Below are 22,728 nucleotides of genomic sequence, written 5' to 3' on the forward strand. Positions count from 1 at the left end.
GTGGTACCTGAGGGTGGGGCAAAGCAGGGCAGGTGAGGTCCGGGAGTGAAGCAAGGCAGCTTCAGGTGAGCGAGGCCCCTACTCCCTGCCCTTCACTGATCCAGCCGAGTGCCAGTCACCATGCAAGTTGCAGAGTCAGCTGCCTCCTGTGGCCTTCACCATGACCCTGTGAGGCAGGAATCATCCCATTTTCCAGAGGAGCAGACTGAGTCTCGGAGGGTTATATGATCTGCCCAAGGTTAGACAGCCCTGTGGGGGGCGGGGGCAGAACCCAGGGACTGTCTGACCCCAGAGACCACTCTCCTTCCTCTGATGCCCACAGCCTCTCTAAGGATGACCCCCCCGACCCTGGAAGCCTGGCTCACTCAGCCGCAGGCCCCCAGGGGCCACCTGGCCAGGACATGTGTAACAGATGGTGCACAACTCCAGCCCACCAAGCCAGCCGGCTGGAGGAGCAGCAGCACGAGAGGAGGCCCGTGAGGAGGCCAGCAGAGGCTAGGAACAGCGAGGAGGCCAGCGCCACCCCCGCAGCCGGGGGCCTGTAGGAAGAAAAAGTCCACTCAGGCCTCAGCCTGGGCCAGCTGCCCCCACCCATCACTGGAGAGGGACAAGTGTGATCTCGGCGGGAGGAGTGACAGCGGGTGATAACCAAGAGCCGTCTACTTTCTGGAGCTGCATCCTGTCGTGCAGGGTCCCGGCGTGCTGGGGGACTCCGCTCAGCTGCAGTCCCCAGGGGGCCCACAGACCCACGAGCTGGGGGAAGAGTCAGGGGCCGGGAGGTACCATCATCCATACTCCCTTCCTGGCTGGGCACCGGAGAGGGACCGGCAGTGGGAAATAACAGCTCTAACACACGGAGATCTGCCCCTTGCAGGGTATGATTATGTCTCGTTTAATCCTCCCAAAACCTCTTAGTGTTAGTATTTTTATTTTACAGATAAGAGAAGTGAGGCACAGAGAGTTAAGTCACTTGCCCAGATCACACAGCTGGAAGTGACAGGGGTGGACTTGAACTCACAGTCTAGCTCCAGGGGCTGTGGTGGATGAATGGAGCTACTTCTCAAGGAGTAATGCTGTATTGAGCATTTGCTGTGCACCAAGCCCATGCTCTGCGCTGGACCCTTCACCCACAGGATTTCACTTAAGGTTCATGACAAATCTGAGAGGTTAGGTTTATCATCCCCAGTTTACAGATAAGGAAACAGAGACATAGGGAGGTTCATTCTTCCACTCATTTGATGAGTATTTTTCAGTCACCTGCTACTATACCCCAGGCATTGCTCTAGGGACTGGGGGATATGACGGTGAGCAAAATAGACAAAAACGTCTCCATGGAGCTGGCATTTTAGTGTGAGGCGACACAAAACACAAATTCTACCGTGTGTCAATGGAGATAGGTGCTACAGGGAAAAATTAAGCAGGGAAAGGGACAGGGCATGTTGGCAAGGGGCAAGGTTGCTATTTTTCTTTTAATTGAGGTAAACTATACAAAACAAAATTTCCCATTTTAACCATTTTTAAGTACAGTTCTGTAGTATTAAGTGCATTCATATTGTTGAGCAACCATCAACCCCATCCATTCTCAGAACTGTTTTCATCTCATAACACTGAAACTCTGTACCCATTATTAATAACTCCCCATTTCCCCTCCCCCCAGCCCCTGGCAACCATCATTCTACTTTCCGTCTCTTTGATTTTGAGTCCTCTAGGTGTCCCATATAGGTAGAATCACATAGTATTCGTCCTTCTGTGACTGGTTTATTGCACTCAGCATAACGCCCTCAAGGTTCATCCATGTTGTAGCACGTGTCGGCATTTCCTTCCTTTGCAGGGCTGAACAATATTCCATTGTGTGGACATACCACGTTTTGTTTACCTGTTTTTCTTTCAATGGACACAGGGTTGCTTTTCTTTTTTTTTTTTGGCTGCACAGCTTGTGGGATCTTAGTTCCCCGACCAGGGAACCCGTGGCCCCTGCAGTGGAAGCGCGGAGTCCTAACCACTAGACCGCCCAGGGAAATCCCAGGGTTGCTATTTTTAAACAAAGGGGTCAGGAAAGAGCTCATGGAGAGGGTGAGGGTTAAGCCAAGACCTGCAGAAGGCAAAGGAATGAGCATGTAAACCTCTGGGAAAAGCCTTCCAGGTAGAGGAAAGGGCTAGTGAGAGACCAGCGGCAGGACAAGACTGGAGCGTGGAAGGAGCTGCCAGGGGCCGGAGTCGAGGAGCTGATGGAGCAAGCGGGCAGGTGGGAGGAGACGGGCCAGGTCACTCAGGGCCTGGGGGCCCCTGGGAGGCTCGTGTGGGCTGAGTGAGGAGTGAGGAGGGTCCTGCGCACAGGAGTGACGCGATCTGACTTAGTGTTTTAAAAGGCTCCTCTGGGGAATTCCCTGGCAGTCCAGTGGTTAGGACTCCACGCTTCCACTGCTGGGGGCCCAGGTTCAACCTCTGGTCCGGGAACTAAGATCCTGCAGGCCGAGGGGTGCGGCCAAAAAAAAAGAATAAAATGCTCCCCTGGCAGGAGAGCTTAACTCCCTGCTAGTGTGTGGGCTGCGCGTGGTGACTTCCTCCCAAAGAGGACAGTGTGGAGAGAGGAGACAGAGTAACAGCGGACAAACTGACAAACACAGCCTCAACCCGGTGACCAAGGCCAACATCAACATCCGTGGATCATGTTGGGGAGTGATCGTGTTGGTTTGGCCTGGTGTGCACTTGACCTCTGTGATCTTCCTCCTCATAACCCACGACTGCAGTCTTATCATGAGGAAAACATCAGATTAATTCCGACAACACTGATGGCTTGGTTATGGGCTGAGAGGGAAAAGGGAGTAAAGGACCACTCAACCGTTTGGGGCTGAGCAACTGGAATTCAAAGCTGCCACTGAGGGCTTCCCTGGTGGCGCAGTGGTTGAGAATCTGCCTGCTGATGCAGGGGACACGGGTTCGAGCCCTGGTCTGGGAAGATCCCACATGCCACAGAGCAACTAGGCCCATGAGCCACAACTACTGAGCCTGCGCGTCTGGAGCTTGTGCTCCGCAACAAGAGAGGCCGCGACAGTGAGAGGCCCGCGCACCGCGATGAAGAGTGGCCCCCGCTTGCCGCAACTAGAGAAAGCCCTCGCACAGAAACAAAGATCCAACACAGCCAAAAATAAATAAATAAATAAAATAAAATTTAAAAAAAGAAAAATGCTGCCACTGAGTGAGAAGGGGACACGGGTGAGGAGCAGGACGCAGGGCAGGTTGTGGATCATGAGTTCAGTTTGGGGCAAGTTAAGTGTGAGACCCGCCTGCACAGCCACGTGGAGATGTCAGGTGGGGAGGTGGTTATATAAGTAGTGTTCAAAGACGAGTCCAGCTGGCAATACGGTATAAAGGAGAGCGGGGAGGGAATGGGTGTGGCAGCTGGAGGAGAGGACATGGGGCCTGGGCCTCTGGGCACAGAGCCTAGTGTCAGGGAGGAGCCTGAGGAGTGGCTGGGGAGGGAAGTGTGTGGGCTCCCGGGAAGCTGGGTTTTACCCCTCAGCCAGGTGCATTTGTGCAACAAACAACCTGTTCAACAGGACATGGCAACCCTGACTGGGAGTGGGGCATATCCAGATTCCTAAGAAGGATAATCAGGGGTGACCTAGTCTGGTCCCCTCTGTCCATCCACAGAGGTCATTCCTGGTTATGTCACTCAGTGACTCTATGACCTTGGGCAAGTCATTTCTCCTCCCTAGGCCTCAGTTTCCCCATCTATAAAATGTGGGAGTCAGGTTGGATCAATGGTTTTCAAAGTCTTGAAGGTCAAACTCAAGTCTCTCAGTAGGACATCAGTCAGCCACGGCCCAGGCCTCCCACATCCAGTTAAGTAGAGCACCTCTCCTTGTGATGTCTGGGGCCTCTGCAAGGCTCCGTTTAGGAAAAGCTTCCACCACTGAAATGACATTTGGAAGCAGCTGGATTCGATCACCATTTGAGCTCTAACATCTTCTGGTCCTCAGGCAGTCTGGTCTGAATGGATTCCCCACTACTGTGCTTCACCTTATCCTCTCCTGCCGCACCCGTGCCTCCGGCCTCCAGCTTCTAACCCAGATGCTCAGCAGGGCCCAAGCCACCCCTGTCACTGACCTCTGCAGTTGGCTGCTGGCCACGAAGCCTGGTCACTGCCATCGCCACAGTTGTCCATGCCCCAGGGATCGCACACCAGGCTCGGGGGGATGCACCTGCTGTTCTGACATCGGAAGTAGGCACAACAGGATCCTGGGGTTGAGAGGGGAGGCACGATGAGGACCCTGAGCACCACAGAATGTTTGGCCCTATGGGGAGGGAATGTGGGAGGTGTGAGCAGGAGAGGCTGTTTCCATGTGCGTGCAAATGAGGGTATGGATGAGACAGGTGTATGATCATAAAGATGATGATGGGGATGGGGATGATGATGATGATGATGGCGGCTAACATTTATTGAGCTCCTATTCCAAGCCAGGCGTGGTTCACATCCCAGCTCATTAAGTTCTCACATTAACCCTGTAGGCTCAATACTATTATCAATCCCATTTTAGAGATGAGAAGACTGAGGCACAGGGAGGTTAGGTCACTAGACCAAGGCCACACAGCTTGTATCTAAGCAGCAGGATAGGAATTCAGCCCCATGCTCAAGAGCACTGTGGCACCCAGTGTGTGTGAGTGTGTGTGCATGCGTGCGTGCACGCAGCCTATGGTAGCCCAGCGACCTGAACACTCCAAGCTCATCCCGGCTCGTGGCACTGCATCTGCCATCAGCCCTGCCCATAACTGCATGGCTTGCTCCCCTCAGGTCTCCACTCAAATGTCATCGTGTTGGAAGGCCTGCCCTCACCTCCACGTGAGAACGGCATACCACCCCTCCCCCACCACCACTTTATCCTGATTTGGGTTCCTCTGCAGCACTTACCACCTCTGCAGATTATGGATTTGATTGATTCTTTGTTTATGGTCTGCCTCCCCCACTAGAATGTCAGCTCAAATGGGGCAAGGACTTCTCTTTCATTCACTGCTGCATGTATCCCTGGAGCCTAGAACAGCACCTGGCACAAGGGCGGGTACTCAATCTTTGTTAAATGAATGAATAGGCACACAGGTGACAGAAGGGTATGACTTGGTGCACAGGGTGTGGCAGACAGGTTGGCTTACCCAGCACCCCATTCTGTGGAGAAAAGCTGGTTCAGGAGGGACTGACCAATACCATGGCTCAGAGGTGGACATGGGAATCAGAGCATTCCATTCCTGGCCCCGGGAACAGACACATGGCCCATGTGACTAATCAAATTTGGCCCCGAGGACTTTTGCTAGAACCATAAGAAAAGATCCTCGCGGTTCCCTGGCAGTCCATTGGTTAGGACTCAGCTCTTTCACTGCCGGGGGCCCAGGTTCAATCCCTGGTCGGGAACTGAGATCCTGCAAGCCGCTCGGTGCAGCCAAAAAAAAAAAAAAAGTGAGAGAGAGAGAAAAGGTCCTCGCTCTTTATTTCACTGAGGTGAGAGTTATAAGGGGGACTGTGGGCTTGGAGCTGCAGGGTCACCTTGCTGCCAAGTAGAAAGAGGAACTGGAGCTGCCTGAGATGGAAGCCAAACAGACCCAGTGCAATGCAAAGGGAGAGAACAAAGAGATAGAGCCCAGGTGGCATTACTTGATCTCCTGAATTCAGCTATACCTGAACGAACACCTTAATATCCCAGTTATAGGAGCCCCCCAAATTCTCCTTTGGCTTAAGCCAACTAGAGTTGGGGTTTTTTCATGTGCAAATGAAAGTGAATGCTCTAATTTATAAAAGATGTGCAAGGGTAAGAGTGAATATCTACGAGAGAGAAAACACAAACAGTAATCCAAGTAAAAAGTGGTAAAAAGTAATCCAAGGAAGCCAGAGTTGTGACAGGGCTTCGCCACTGCCGCCTGCTTTTGAGTCCAATCCTGCTAAACACAAAGCAGCTGCAACATGCTTGGCTTGCACCTCACGGAAGGTGAGAAAGGGAGGGAGGGAGGAAAGGAGGGAGGGAGGGGTTGATTTCCAATTAGCCTGTGAGATCTGCTTGCAAAACAATATAATAGGACCCTTGGCACGCTACAGCCCACAGGACCCCAGGCACCATCAGTCACGGCCCCAAAGACACACATGAGACAGCAGGGGGTGCTGTCTGACCAGCTCAGGTTGAAGGGCTGTCCAGGGCCTGGCATGTCGAGGTCTAGCTCCTGGTGAACCTGTGTTGGCTCTCAGAGGCCCCCCTGTTCTTGCCTTGAAGTGCTCAGAACTCCTTGTTTAATTCTCCAGTCTGGATATTTTGCCAGCAAGGGCGATGATGCTTCTCCGAGGTTTTGGAAACTTCTGGGCTTTGGCAGCTCCTCTGCTGAAACATCAGTGAGTGTCTTCAGTCCTGGGGAAACCTGCTGGGACCAAAGCCTTAACTCAATTGGAGCAGAGGACAAACTCTAGCAGTTAAAGCCCAGCTCCTCCACCTGTGAGCTGGGAGTCCTGTGGCGTGGCACTTCACTCAACCTCTCCAAGCCTGTTTCCCATCAAAAAATATGAGTGTAGGAGCACTGGCCCAGCAGAGCTGCTGTGAGAACAGATGAGATCTGGCGTGTGAAGGGCCAAAGGCAACGCTCAACGAGGGATTATTATTAATTTCAGTTCCCTTTTCTTGCCTAAGTGGGTTTCTGTCACTTACAGTCACCAGAGTCCCAACTCTCGGCCCCTCTGCAATCGGGTGGACCGAGGACAGAGAAGCCAGTGTGTGAACGTGAGAGTGTGTGAGTTGCATGGCAGTGTGCAAAGTGGTATTGTGTACGACGAGGTGTGCATGAAGTGAACTGTGTGTGGGAGAGAGTGTTCAGGACGCCAGGCCTGTGGGTTGGGTGTTTCAGTGTGTGTGGTGCAGGTGGGTGTGCCAGGTGTGTGTACGACATGTGAGTTGTGCACAGGTAGTGTGTGAGGGGGGTGGGTGCTGGAGTGTGAGGTGTGTAAGTGTGGGGGAATCGTGTGGGAGTGGGAGCTGTGTGTGAACAGGTGAGGGGCTGGTCCGTGCATCCATGGAAGTCAGGTTTATGGGGTTGGCTCTTTGGGTCTGGACCGCCCCTTACTGAAGCCCCTGACCCTGCCGCCAGGCCCCAGCCCCTGCCCTCTCTCAGGACCAGCCCGCACCCACCCAACCGGAAAGAGGAGACATCGCCACGAAGTCCACGCGGGGCTGGCGGCCTCTGGTGACCAAGCGCAGGCCCAGGAAGTCCCCGGATGACGCCACCGGCCCAGGGATGGTCAGGCCGCAGAGCCGGGCCCCCAGAGGCCGTGGCGCCCCCGGCGGGCCCTCGTAGAACTGCAGGTAGGACCCGGGGGGCGCAGGGGTCCTCCGGCGCCAGGGAGGAGGCGTTGGGCGCCGCCGGGGTCAGGCTGTAGACCAGGAAGAAGCGAAACTGGAAGCGGATCCTGTCGCCGGGGGCCGCCGCCAGCATCCAGAGCCTGCAGTCGGTGTCTGGGGCCACGAAGTAGAAGCGGCGCGACGCGGAGTGCGAGCGCAGCAGCAGCCGGTCCCCCTGCCACGTCCGGCCGCACAGGTCCACCAGGTCGGCTGCGGCGAAAAGCACGGACCCTGGAGCCACGCGGTCCCGTTCCAAGCCTGGCCCTGCCCTCTGCCCGCTGTGTGACCCCCGAGTGAGTCACTCAGCCGCTCTGAGCCTCAGTCTTCTTGTCGGGAAAATGGGGATGATTGAACAATGTCAGAATTTTTGTGAGGGTTAAAAAATGTAATTCAAGCCCTCAATCTCGTATTCAAAAACCCTAGGATGTGTTTCAGAATTTTTCAGATTTTAGAAAGATATATAATATGTTGCAGCCCCAAATGGAGTCTGCCACAGCCCTCCACGATCAAACACATTTTCTAGAGCAATTGCACAGAACATTTACCCTAAGTAGGACAAATACAGACTGTAAACAGCCTCCTGTCAGTTCAGGTCAGGTGTTGCCAGTCAGTTAGCTAAGAACAAACTTTGGTTGTCAGAGCTTTTCATATTTTGTAGTGGAAACTAAGGGCTTGTGGACATGTATGGGTTCAGTGCTTAGGGTAGTGCCTGGCATTTAAGGAGCATTACGGAGGTGGTAGTCAAGGATGGGGGAGGAGATTTCCTGGCCTTCCCTCCAGTGGTTAGGACTCCGCACTCTCACTGTGGAGGGCCCACGTTGGATTCCTGTTCGGGAAACTAAGATCCCACAACCCTCGCAGTGCAGCCAAAAAATACAAGGATGGGGGAGACACAGTTGGGCACCTGCCCAGCCAACAGGCATTCCCTGTTTCTCCTTGCTAAGAGAAACTTAATTCCCCTCAATTATCAGAGAGGCCCCCTGGTCTTTGGCCTAATAAACCAAGCCTTGTAATCCTAATTCTATTTGCCAGGTTTAGGGATTGGCCTGTGAACTGATTCTGGCCAATGAGATTTAAGGAGAGGTTTGCTGAGGGTTCCTGGGGAAAATTTTCCTCCCTGATTTTAAAAAAAAAGAGAAAAAAAGGAGGGAGAGCTGTGTGATGAGGAGCCTCTTTTTCTTCCTGCTTTTGAAAGCTATTGACTGAGGATACGATGCCCAGAGCTGCAGCAGGCATCTTGCAAGGATGAGGTCATGAGAATTATGGAGGAGCCCTGACATGGTTGAGCTGCTGAATTAACCATTTCTGGACTCACCTATGGCCTCTCTTCTTAAGTGAAATAATAAATGTCCTTGTGGTTTAAGCTCTGTTTAGTCTGGTAACCGTTACTTACAGCCCGAAACATCCTCACTGGTACAGAGTTGTTGTGAGGATTAATGAGATAATGTGTAAGTACTCAAACCATCTGATTTTTGTAAGGATAGAGAGAGAACAGGACGTGGCTTTTCTGGTGCATGGTAGGGGCACCAGTGGTGCTTGAGGACAAGCCGGGATGTGGGTCTTCGGGGGAGAAATTCTCCATTAGGGCTCAGGATGTGGGAGCATCTTCTCATATCTGTGCAGACCTACTAAAGCCAGAACCTGCCCTGGAGGCACACGGGACAGGTGGAGGTTTAGAGAGTGGGTGAACGAGCACCTTCTATGAGCTGGGCACTGTCTATGTGTCTTGCATGGTTTATCTCACCTTATATGCACAATAATAATAGCCCCTTAAGGCAGCGGTCCCCAACCTTTTTGGCACCAGGGACTGGTTTTGTGGAAAATAATTTTTCCACAGACGGGGGTCGCCGGGGTGGGGATGGTTCAGGTGGTAATGCAAGCGACGGGGAACGACGGGAACCACGGGGAGTGACGGGGAGTGACGGGGAGTGACAGGGAGTGACGGGGAACGATGGGGAGCGATGGAGAGCGACGGGGAGCGATGGGGAACGGCAGATGAAGCTTTGCTCGCTTGCCCACCACTCACCTCCTGCTTTGAGGCCCGGTTCCTAACAGGACGCGGACTGGCCCTGGGGGTCGGGGACCCCTGCCTTAAGGGGCAAGGGCCTATTATTCTTTCCATTTTACTGCTGAAGAAACCAAGTCTTAGACAGTGGGAACAGTAATGTCGAGGGTGTGTATGTGAACGCAGGGCCATCTGACTCCGAAGCCCACAGTGTTTCCCGGTGCCAGACTGCCCCACCCACCCCCAGACACCTGCTTCTGGGTGACTTGGAGCTCCAGCCACCCAGAGGGGTGGGGGTGGACTTGAGGGTGCCAGCCAAGACCAGGCACAGGGTTTCCCAGTGCCCCCCAACTCAAGGGATCCCAGCTCATCAGGGTGAGTGCTGATTGAGGAAACACAATCTCAAAGGGTGGTGGGACCTGAATCTCCTGCCTGCCCCAGCCAAGCCACCTCGTACTCACCTGTGTGCAGCGCAGACGCAGTCAGGGCGGTTGCCCCCAGCAGGAGCAGCCTTTGGGGCAGCTGCAGAGGACAGGCTTCCGTCCAGGCCCTCCTGTGCCCAGCGATGGGGAAGACCTGCAGAATCTTCAGTGTGGGGTCTTTGGGGAGACTGGGGTATAGGGGCCTGGTTAGGCCAGTGGAGGGATTGGCAGGACACAGGGAGCAAGGGAGGCAAGTTCGCCAGCTCCTCTGGTCTCTTCAGTGATGTTTGTGCTCCCTGTTCCAGATCCTTCTTCAGATCAGGATTGTGTCTAGGGTTGCCATGGAGATTTGGGACTGGGGCTGGAGCCTGGGAAGAGAAGGCGGGGAGGATGTCTGCTCTTCCCCTGCCAGACAGGAACCAGGAAACTCAGATCTGGTTCAGCCACAGGGCTTCTGGGAGGGGGACCCACAGCCTCAGAGAGCTGCTGCCTTCCTGGAGAAGTTGGCATTTTAGGGCTGAGCTTAAGGGAGGCCCAGGACATCAAAGGGCCTCTCTGAGGGCCTAGAGAGGCAGCAAGTGGTGAATGAGCACTGGCCCAGGAGTTTGCTCTATTTTACAGACAAAGTATTCCTGCCTCAGGGCCTTTGCCCTCACCGTTCCTCCACCTGGGGTGCTCCTCTCCCATGGAGGTCCATGGCTGGCTTCTCTGGGTCATTCAAATTTCGAGCTCACATGTCACCTGCTCAGACCACATTTCCCTGACCACTTCTCAGTCTGAATTAGTGTTCTCCCTCCCTGTCACTCAGTCCTATGTCCGCAAATTTATCTCAGCACTCACTGGAATTGCTTTGCTTATTTATATCTATCTTGTAGGTATTGTCCATTGACTGCCCCCCACCCACTAAAATTGTGTTCTGTGAGTGTCTTGTTGTTCTCTGAAGCCCTAGGTCATAGAACAGTGCCTGGCACAGAGCAGGCATCCAGGAAGTAAGAACGAATGTGTGGGGACTTCCCTGATGGTGCAGTGGTTAAGAATCCACCTGCCATTGCAGGGGACACAGGTTCGGGCCCTGGTCCGGGAAGATCCCACATGCTGCCAAGCAACTAAGCCCGTGTGCCACAGCTACTGAGCCTGCGCTCTAGAGCCCGCGAGCCACAACTAGAGCCCATGTGCCACAACTACTGAAACCCACGCGCCTAGAGCCCGTGCTCCGCAGCAAGAGAAGCCACTGCAGTGAGAAGCAGGCGCACCGCAACGAAGACCCAACACAGCCAAAAATAAACAAATTAAATAAAGAAATTTTTTTAAAAAAGAAAAAGAACGAATGTGTAACGTTGAGCGAATGACCTCCCTTTTTTCTGGGTTTTACTTCCCCATGTATAAAAGGAAGGGCTTGGGCCATTTCAGCCTTTTTCGAAATCTGTAATTAGTAGAACCATTTTTTTACAAAGGCATTCTACATGGAACCTTAATATATAAAGCTGAAACTTTTCAAGTCTCAGTTTCCTTATCTGTAAATTGGAATAATGATAGTTCCAACTTTGTAGGTATATTGTAAAGGGTAAGTAACTTGATACAAGTGGGGTATCAAGTTACTTACTTAGAACAGTGTCTGTCACATAGTAAAGTGCGCAATGCATGTCAGGCTGGATGATGACCCTTAATGTCATCATTATTACTTAAACAGAGGTCATCTATGTTTCAAGAAGTCCCCACCTCAGACTTTGAGACACCACCTCAGAGTCTGAAGACTGTATGAGAAGGTTAAAACCACTGGCCCTGCTGCTGTCTAATGCTCTTCTTTCTAGACCTGACATTCGATGAAAACTTGATACCCCACTGTGTGTGATGTCCAAGGCTAGGCCTTGGGGGACTCCTTTGGCAGGAGTGGATTTATCATGAAACTCTTGAAGCTGGCCGCTCTCCCTTCTGAGACGGACCACATTCTGCCTATGGAATGTGTATCTCTCTAAATAAACTTGATTTCATTTTAAAAAAGAAAGAAAGAAACTTGTGAAGCTTACACATCAGGACATATTATTTGCATGAGATTATATATTTTTATAAAATTTACAAAATTAAGATATTTCAACCACAGTCAATTCAGATCACTGTCTCTTTCCACCCCGATCTCCTCCATTGCACCTCTCTTCAGATGGTCACGGGCATTTTTGAAATCTGGCTAAGGGGAGGTGGCTTTGGGTTTGGGTTTGGGGGGGATATAATTATGGGGTCCTAGCTCCTTCCAGGTATAGTTCTATTATTTCTAATAAATGCCCCAGAATGCCTCCCAGTAATCCTCCTCATGCCCTCTATGTTGTGATATGTTGTGATATGAAGCTGCAGAATCAGAGATCATTTATTATGCCTGGCCTCGTTGGTGTGAGGGTATTGGAGGAGAAATAAGGTTTGAAACATATGAAGCCAGAAGCCAGTCTATGGAAAATCCTTTCAAATCTTAAAGCTCGCATATGTAAGAAATTTGATAGAGGTTATCCCAAGTTTAACAGTCCTTAAGAGAATAAATAATCTTACTAATAACGAATTGCAAAGCTCAAGAAAAAAAGTCTAAATGATCACTAATAAAAAACTAATTTTGGTCAATCATGCTAAAGGAAAGACTGACTTATCTTTCTAGTCCTTTTATAGAAAATATCATATAGTGTTGTCACAGAAATCATAAAAGGGTGTGCAGCCAAAAAAAGTAAGGAAAAATTATCATAGAAGAGGTTTAAGCAGTATTTTAATAAAAACGTGCTATTATTTTAAATTTATATTGTTCATGGTATTTGTCAGTTTTTTTGTTTTTCTTTTTATTTATTTTTGGCTGCGTTGTGTCTTTGCTGCTGCATGCAGGCTTTCTCTAGTTGCAGAGAGGGGGCACTACTCTTTGTTGCGGTGAATGGACCTCTCATTGCAGTGGCTTCTCTTTGTTGCGGAGCACGGGCTCTAGGCGCGCAGGCTTCAGTAGTTGCAGCACATGGGCTCAGTAGTTGTGGCTCGTGGGCTCAGTAGTTGTGGCTCACGGGCTCTAGAGCACAGACGCAGTGGTTGTGGCACATGGGCTTAGTTGCTCCGCGACATGTGGGATCTTCCCGGACCAGGGCTCGAAACTGTGTCCCCTACATTGGCAGGCGGATTCTTAACCACTGCACCACCAGGGAAGTTCCTGTCCGTTTTTTAAACTTTAAAAGTTGTTGGACATGGAAGCAACTTAAGTGTCCATCAACAGATGAATGGATAAAGAAGATGTGGTATATATACAAATGGAATACTACTCAGCCATAAAAAAGAGTGAAATAATGCTATTTGCAGCAACATGCATGGACCTAGAGATCATCCTACTAAGTGAAGTAAGTCAGAAGGAGAAAGACAAATACCATATGGTATCACTTACATGTGAAATCCAGAATATGGCACAGATGAACTTATCTCCAAAACAGAAGCAGACTCACAGACATAGAGAACAGACTTGTGGTTGCCAAGGGGGAGGGAGGAAGGATGGAGTGGGAGTTTGGGGTTAGCAGCTGCAAACTATTACATATAGAATCGCTAAACAACAAGATCCTACTGTATAACACAGAGAACTATATTCAATATCCTGTAATAAGCCATAATGGAAAAGAGTATGAAGAAGAATATATATATGTATGTATATACATATATATACATATATATATATATATATATATCTGAATCACTTTGCTGTACAACAAAATTAACACAACATTGTAAATCAACTATACTTCAATAAAATAAATTTTAGAAAAATAAAAATAAAAACTTTTGAATGTAAGAGTATTTGTGCTTCCTGACACTGGGAATGTCAGCATGAAGAACGTGCTTTGAGAGAAAAATAGTATTAATAAAAGTGCTGTTTGGTCTAAAGCTCTTCACCCTAGTTAGCAAAAGGTGTGAATGGAACGGAATGGAATGGAATAAGTCTTCTCAGAAAGCAGAGCTTTTCTCTGGAGCTGTTTTGAAGGAGTAGTTGGGCAATTAGTACTTTTCTCAAAGATGCTCATCCTACTAAAACGCTCTGGGATTTGGGTTTAGAACATCTTATTTTCAGGCTTTATAGCAGTTCCTGTTTTCCACTGTAGCAGGTGGAAAGCTACCCTGGCCTAATGGAAAGGCAGAGAGCATAATCAGAGCATGAGGTTACATTTCACTGCCCATGAAGCTTCGCTATTTTGTTGCTCAAGTTCTTTACCTCAACTTTAAAAAATGAAACATTATTATACTTTGTAAAATAGTGTTTGCCCCATGATAAGACCTATAAGAAAGTTCACCATCTGCCTCAAATATTATAATATGCGTCTGTTATTCAGATTAATACATAGAACTAAATAGACATTTCTATTTGTAAATAACAGCAAATACACTGGTAGATGAAGTATGGGACCAATGAGCCAAATTTAAGTTTTATTTTTCTTTCAGTACACAAAAGTGGTGTTGCTTTTCACAGTCAAACTAAACCGGTCAAAGTACCTTTTGTTGGTTTCTTAAAAGGACTAGAGAACAAACTGATGTATCTTTTCTTTGTTTGTTTGTTTTGGCTGTGCCACCTGGCATGTGGGATCTTAGTTCCCTGACCAGGGACCAAACCCATGCCCCCTGCAGTGCAAGTGTGGAGTCCTAACCACTGGACAGCCAGGGTATTCACAACTGATGTATCTTTGAATTAAAAACTTCATGTAGATTTTAAAAATATATATTGCTGAGATTTTTTTCTCATCCTGAATAAATATTCACTTTCAAAATTTTTTGTGTTTATAATTTCATATTTTTAAAGAGGGCCCTCAAAGTGTCTATGCTTCAGGACCCAAATAACCTGGCCCTCAGGGAGCTCATAGCCTGGTAGCAGCTTCAGATTAAACAAATAAATAAATAGACAAACAAACAAAAAAACAGCCATTAAATAAATCCCAATCTTAACAGGAACATGAGGTACCCTGGGAAGTCAGGAAGTGCTTCCCAGAGAAAGGCATTTCTGACTTGGGCTCTGAAGGATGTAGAGGAGTTTCCATGCAGAAACTGTGTTAAATGCAATAATAGTATCTTCCCGGCCCCTTGACCAGGCTCTGTGCCTGAAACATCCCTACCTTTCATGAACTCCATGTCAACCTTTTCATATTTCTAGCAACCACTTCTTTTTTTTTTTTTTTTTTTTTACCTTTGACTGTGTATGTTGGGTCTTTGCTGCATGCAGGCTTTCTCTAGTTGCTGCAAGCGGGGGCTACTCTTCATTGCGGAGCACAGGCTCTAAATGCGTGGGCTTCAGTAGTTGTGGCACGTGGGCTCAGTAGTTGTGGCTCACAGGCTCTAGAGCACAGGCTCAGTAGTTGTGGCGCACGGGCTTAGTTGCTCCTTGGCATGTGGGATCTTCCCGGACCAGGGCTCGAACCCGTGTCCCCTGCATTGGCAGGCGGATTCTTAACGACTGCACCACCAGCAAATCCCTAGCAACCACTTCTTAAGTGTTTGCAACACTCCAGTCACTGGCTGTAAGCTTGTCACATGCTTTATCACACATAATCGTCACAATGAACCTACAAAGAGGACACTCTTATGAGCCTCATTTAACTGGTGAGAAATCTGAGTGCAGATAATGATAATAAATAAGGTTGGTAGGTAAGGGGGGTACAGTATTCCCCCGGGTCCCATTTCCTAGCTGTGTAACCCTTAAGCAAGTGACTTAACCTCTCTGTGCCTCAGTTTTCTCATCTACAAATTGGAGACAATACTAAAGTATCCTACTGAATTGTTGGGAAGCTTAAATTAAAAGAAAGATGTAAATTCATTTTTCAAATACCACCGACCTCTGTGTGAGGCATTGGAGATACTTCAGGGAACAAAATAAACAAAAACTCTACCCTTGTGGAACTTACATTCCAGAGAAGGATAAATGGGTAAAATGTATGATGTATTGAATAGTGATAAATATTAAGAAGAAAAAACATAAAGCAAGGCCAGGAGATGTGAAGTGTCAGAGAGATGTTGAAATTTTGATAGGATAGCTTGGGAAGGCCTCACAGAGAAGGGTCTTTTAAGTAAAGATCTGAAGGAGTGAGAGAGCCAGCCATGCAGTTCTTTGAAGAATATACTAGGCAGGGAGAATAGCAAGTGCAAAGGCCCTGAGGCAAGAGCATGCCTGGCACAAGCAACAGCAGCGTGGAGTGAATGCAGCAAAGGGGAGAGTGATAGGAGCTAAGTCAGACCATGTAGGTCCCTAAAGGTCACTGTAAGAACTTTGGCTTTTTCTCTGAGATGAGAACCACTGGGCAAGGCCAGATGCAGCAGGACCAGATAGGAGACTACTTTAATAATAAGTCTAGAAATGATGGTGGCCTGGGGACTTCCCTGGCGGTCCAGTGATTAAGAATCTGGGCTTCCACTGCAGGGGGCACGGGTTCAATCCCTGGTTGGGGAACTAAGATCCCGCATGCCACGTGGTGCAGTGAAAGAAAGAAAGATAGATAGATAGAAAGAAAGAAATGATGGTGGCCTGGACCAGGATTGCAATAGCAAGAAGTAGTGAGATTCTGAACGAACATACTTTGAAGGTACAGCCAATAGGATTTGTTGACAGATTGGACTTGGAGTGTGAAGAAAAGAGATGAGTCAAGGAGGGTACCCTGGGATTTAACCTGAGCATCTGGAAGGATGGAGTTGCCATAAGTGGGAGGGGAAGAACTGTGAGAGGAGGAGGGTTGGGGGAGGATGAGGAGTTCTGTTCTGGACACGTTCAGATTGAGATGCCCATTTGCCGTTCCAGTGGAGAGAACAAGCGGAGGTTGGATCTCCAAGTCTGGAATTGAGGGGGGAAGTGCAGACCGGGCATACGATTTTGGGAGTAGTCAGCACATGGATAATATGTAAAGCCACAAGATGGGGCAAGAGAGCCACAGGAGTGAGCATAAAGAGCGACGAGGAGGACCAAATAGCTTGGACAGTGCCCAACCCTCCTTGGGTATTTAGCTGGTACTCATGGTTCTGGAGAAAATGTCCACTAGGGGGCAGTCAATACCAAGACGAGGATGAGGAAACTTGTGTACCCTAGAAACTGCCCCTGGGAGGCTGCAGTACGCCATTCAGCTTAGGGGCTGGGGATGGTGGCAGCTCACCAAGCAACCAAGTACTCAGCATCTTGAGACTGAGGCTTTGGTCACTTCACTACATGTTCAGGTAACTCTAGAGAAGGACCATTGTCCCCACCAATCAATGCGCCCTTATTGTGTACAATGAGTCAGCCAGACTGGATCATCTCCAAGGGCTCTCTCCCCTCAGACCTTCCTTGAGTCCTGGATATGGGCTGACATTCCTAGATCAAGGCTGTCACATCTCATCTGCCAAATTCTCTATGCAACTTACAGTTTGATAAGCTACTAGTAAATAACTATTCATTGATGCCAGTTCCAAGTCTGGTGCTTTGAATACTTTCACTCCAGAAAAGCCCTGAGACAGGTATAATCATCTCCTTTTATAGATGAGGAAGCCAAATCCAGCGAGATTAGGGGCCTTGTTCAAAGTAGCCCCAGAAATGGGAGGCAAAGTTAGTTGCCCATTTTCAAGGGGCTCCAGACCCCATTCTCTTCCTAGTATATCATCTCACTTTGACCTTGAGTCCAAAAGTACCTGGTGCTATACTAGGAGCTGAGTTAAAGAGGTAAAGGACACACCTCTGCCCTTAAGCAGCTCAGAGCCTAGTAGACACAAAAAACAGAAGTACGCTTCAGCATTGTAAGAGACAGGGCCATGGAAACAAAGAAGAGGGAACACAGCCTGCTCTGGAGCAGAGAATATGGAGAATACTAAAACTAACGAGTTTTAATAAAATGAATAAATAATAATAATTAACGTTATTATTAATGATAAGTTATTCATAATTTATTGAGTGCTCTCTATTTACCAAGGACTTTTGTCATGTACTGGCCCATTTACTCTTCACAATAGTGCCATGAAGAAGGTAGCATTATCATCCCCATTTTACAGATGAAGAAGGTGAGGCACAGGGGTGTTAAATATAACTAGGAAGTGGGGAAGCAGTCTGGCTTCCCAGAAGAGGAATTGTCTGAGCTGAAAGATGAAGTGTGGATAGACCTAGGTGGATGAGGAGAGGGTCAACAGTGTTCCAAGCAGAAGGAGAAGTGTGCACAAAGTTGAGAAGGCTTGGGAAAGCCTACCTTTGTAGTTTTGCCCGGCAACCTGAGACAGTGCCCACCTTTCTGGTCACAGTTGACCCAGTTTCCACACAGGCCAAGCATGGTGCTAAGATTCATTTCACAGCCAAAATGGGCAGAGCCAGAGTTTGGACTCTGTGTCCTTCTGACTTCCAAATCCATGCTCTTTCCATGATAACATGCATGTGGAACTTCCCTGACCAGGGATCAAACTCGTGCCCCCTGCATTGGAAGCGTGGAGTCTTAACCACTAGACCACCAGGGAAGTGCTCCATGACGACAATCTTAAGCAAGGCTTGTCAACATTTAGTCATGTGGGGAGATAGTTCTTCCCTTTCCACTATCCAGATATTCGCAAAGGTTGTTAATATCCTACAATACAAAGGTCGAGGATGAAATAATGAGATCACAGTCATTTTTACTGAGTTAGAGAAAGAAGGCATCATTAGGTGAACCTAAGCCCTTACAAGTCATTAGACTGGCTGGAAGAAAAATGAAGATTGACAACAGAAACAAAGATAAAAGTAAAATATAATGTGCAAAATAAAACAAGATGTACAAAAAGTATTGTGAGCTCTTATCTAACACATTAGAAATCCCAGGGACTTCCCTGGTGGTCCAGTGGTTAAGAATCCCCATTCCAATGCATGGGACGTGAGTTCGATCCCTGGTCAGGGAACTAAGATCCTCCATGCTGCAGGGCAACTAAGCCCACGCCACAACTACTGATCCCTCACGCCCTGAGCTCGTACTCTAGAGCCCATGCGCCACAACTAGAGCGAAATCTGCACATCACAACGAAAGATCCCTCATGCCTCAGCTAAGACCTGACACAGCCAAATAAATAAATACTTATTTAAAAAAAAGAAATCCAAGAAAATATCTCTACATATCCAAGAAAATAATGTCTACCATAAATACTAGTAATATCTTTTTTTGTAATACTAATATCTCCAGATCCCAAGATCACTAAGCCCAATTTGCATTTACTTGGCAAGGAAAACAATAGACATTTCAGAAACTATCCCAGGGATGTACAAATGGCCTAGTACTTGCAAGGATTTGAGAATGTTAAATTCTCATACACATTATTACATACATATCATAGAGGGACAGATAGAAAACATAACTTGTTCATAATAACTTGAACAGATAAAATCAAAAAATGTTGGGCTTCCCTTGTGGCGCAGTGGTTGAGAATCTGCCTGCTAATGCAGGGGACACGGGTTCGAGCCCTGGTCTGGGAAGATCCCACATGCCGTGGAGCAGCTGGGCCCGTGAGCCACAACTACTGAGCCTGCGCATCTGGAGCCTGTGTTCCGCAACAAGAGAGGCCACGATAGTGAGAGGCCCGCACACCGCGATGAAGAGTGGTCCCCACTTGCCGCAACTAGAGGAAGCCCTCGCACAGAAACGAAGACCCAACACAGCCAAAATAAATAAATAAATAATAATTTTTAAAAAATGTTTAGAATTAAAAGAATGAACAGTTGCCCACCATAAAATTATAAAAGGGATTATCTTCATTAAAATTTTAGGTAAAATCTCGTCAGTAGGGACTTCCCTGGTGGTTAAGAATCCACCTGCCAATGCAGGGGACACAGGTTTGATCCCTGGTCCAGGAAGATCCCACATGCTGCGGAGCAACTAAGCCCGTTCGCCACAACTTCTGAGCCTGCTCTCTGGAACCCACAAGCCACAGCTACTGAGCCCATGCACAGCAACTACTGAGCCCGCATGCTGCAACTACTGAAGCCTGCAAGCCTAGAGCCCGTGCTCCGCAACAAAAGAAGCCACTGCAATGAGAAGCCTGCGCACCGCAATGAAAAGTAGCCCCTGCTTGCCGCAAATAGAAAAAGCCCGCCGACAGTAACGAAGACCCAACGCTGCCAAAAAGGTCTTCGTTGCTGCGTGCAGGCTTTCTCTAGTTGCTTGGTTGCTCCACGGCATGTGGGATCTCCCCTGCATTGGCAGGCGGATTCTTAACCACTGCACCACCAGGGAAGTCCCCATCTTAGATAGCCTTTTACAATATATCAGATCTCTAGGGGAAGAAAAGCCCAAGACTTTCCACAGGGATCAGACACAGACATCCTTAGATGAACTAAAAAGGGCAGTATGACATCAATACTCCAAGCACCTATATTACTAGAGAAAACAGATTTCAGTGACTCATGGACATGCCGACTGGTCACTCTAAGTTAGACTTTGAGAATCAGGCATAGTACTATTTCAGCTTACTGGACAAATACATTCTTTTCTCCCCCACCCCCTTTTTTATTGAAGTATAATTGACTTACAATATTATGATAGCTTTAGGTATAAAACATAGCGAGTCAATATTTTTTTACTTTAGAAAGTGATCACCACGACAAAGACATTTTCTGATACAGAAAACAAATCCAACAGAAAAAAAAAAACACTGGTTACATAAGAACCAGGTTACTCATCTCAGCATGAGCTAGACTCAGTCCTGATCAAACAAAGCGGGTAGCACAAAGTCCTACGCACTTAAAATGGTATATAAGGGAAAGGACAAAGCAGGGTCCTCCATTGAGGAGGCAGTGTCTCAGCTTTTGTTAGACTTGCCCTTGAGCAGAGGGCAGGGAACATCTCAACCACCACCCCACCACCCTGGAGACAGCAGCTTCCTCCTGGTCTGAGCTGGCACTGGGGCTGTGCCGGTGATGTGATGGTTCAAGGATGGCAGTGCCTCACTTAGACCAGAAGGGGTCAAATGGAAAGCAGCAGTCCTACATTCAACCGCAGGGGTATGGAATAAAATTCACATTTTATGGCAAGACAAGAAAAATTTAAACAAAAAAATCTTCTCTGCCCTTTGGCATCCTCTCCCCCCTCATTGTGGATTGTGTATGTGCATTATGCATCACCAAACCTCCCCCAATGGCAGGAATACCTGCTCAACCATAAACAGCAACATTCTCCTAGCATCAACAAGACAACTCCTTAAAAGATAACATTCCTCTTGATCTTATAAGGGGTCATATGACCCACCACGATGAAGGTCTAGATTATATAAACTGTCAATAGTAAGTCATTTGATGTACAGCCCTCTACTCAAAAAACTTATATAACTCTGTCTTGATTCCTAATGAGTAGGACAGTTCTCAGAACTTTCTGAGATACTTTTCTCCAGTTATAATCCTTAAATTGGCTCAAATAAAATTTTCCATTTCTTTCTTAGATCGACTGATTAATTTTTCATCAACAGGGGAAACTGGTAGGTGGAGGGACAAAGCCCAACACGATGAATTAAAATCAGTACAATTGCCAATAAGTCGGAGCTTACAGAAAGGACATCCTGAAGTTATCTTGAATTCTGATCCACAGGCAGTAGCCAATGGCCTGATAACTTAGTACCCAAAGTGGAAAACAAATAATTGTCTAATAAACAGATAACCAGTATGGAGAACACCAATATCAGAGAATATACATTAGGTTTGACAATCTTACATATTAGGAGACCATATCTCAGCACCCAGAAATGTAAAACTCAAAAAGCAGGTTATAATCGGAAGTAGATAAATTAACTGGAACTCTAACATCGAAAATAATTAATTGACAAAATATTAGCTAGATGTGTGTTCCCCAAACAAATGGAGATTTGGGCACAAACTCATCAATTAAATGTTCAAGGGAGAGAGGTATTCCTAAAATAGCACATGCTAAAACATTGTCAAATCTGCCAACATTTTCTATGTCACTTGACAACAGAAAACAATCTGGAAGAACTAGCAAAGGCTAAATCTGGTAGATAGACTATGTCAAAGCCATGACTGAGCCACAAAGGAAAAAGAAATGTCTTTGGAGGATACTTTTTCAGGACTGGGATTTGCGGAGATGCTAAATCCACAATATCAGACATAGAGACACTTATTAGTGCCTATGGAACTCCCTAATCACAGAATCAAACCAGGGAACAAACTTTACAGTAAGGAAACAGGTCTAGGCCAATAAGAAGGAAATCAGCAGGAATGGTAAAAAGTTTAATGAACTACTAAGGAAAACCTAAATCCAGACTAGGTGTGAAATAAATGGAAGATTGAACAGTGTTCCGATAGAATAAGTAGTCTAAATTACATAATAAACAACTATCCTGACACCCTAGAGCTACAAACAAAATGACCCTATTGAAACACTGTGGGGCCCTCCCAGGTATAAAAGCTTTGTTTCTAGTTTGTAAGATTTCAAAGGGAAGGGAGGAAATGCAGAAACAAAGGAGGAGCAGTCAAGAAACATTAATGCAGTGATAAAGCAGGGGCCTGGTTCCTCCTCAAGGGGTAGACATAACAATATATCTTTGAGTTCTTCTGTAGGAGCTCAGGCTCCCACCCTGGTGGAGGATAGTAACTTCTGGCTGAGCACAAGATCCCTGGAATACCATCCTGTTACCTCACCACCAACCAATCAGAAGAAAGTCACACACTCCGCAGCCCTCACCCTAAATTTTGCCTTTAAAAACTCTTCCCCCAAAACCATCAGGGAGTTTGGGGTTCTTGAGCACAAGCCACCCGTTTTCCTTGCTTGGCCTTTACAATAAACCTTTCTCTGCTCCAATCCAATGTTTCAGTTTGTTTGGCCTTAGTGTGCTTGGGGCACAGGAACTTGGGTTTGACAACACTGAAATCAAGTTTAAACACATTAAACTTAAAGATTATGGGGGAATAAGAGTACAGATACAAGAGTCTTCTGGTATCTCTTTCAGAATAGAAAAACATTTACAA

The 22,728-nt window shown here is 47.7% G+C and overlaps 1 protein-coding gene across 1 annotated transcript; it reads right to left on the bottom strand.

The window, feature by feature from the left end:
• Positions 1-11: 11 nt before the first annotated feature.
• Positions 12-10,494, bottom strand: LDLRAD2 (low density lipoprotein receptor class A domain containing 2; the record flags this gene model as incomplete). The annotated part of the gene is given in 8 exon segments (XM_082378513.1): positions 12-397; positions 399-846; positions 4,111-4,242; positions 7,161-7,187; positions 7,190-7,346; positions 7,348-7,580; positions 9,837-10,072; positions 10,454-10,494. Coding segments are annotated over 8 exon segments (1,344 nt in total). The 3' UTR covers positions 12-327.
• Between the last annotated feature and the right edge of the window lie 12,234 nt (positions 10,495-22,728).

Source organism: Balaenoptera borealis (genome assembly GCF_965194805.1).
Source record: "Balaenoptera borealis genome assembly, chromosome: 1".
In the NCBI taxonomy this organism is placed as follows: domain Eukaryota; kingdom Metazoa; phylum Chordata; class Mammalia; order Artiodactyla; family Balaenopteridae; genus Balaenoptera; species Balaenoptera borealis.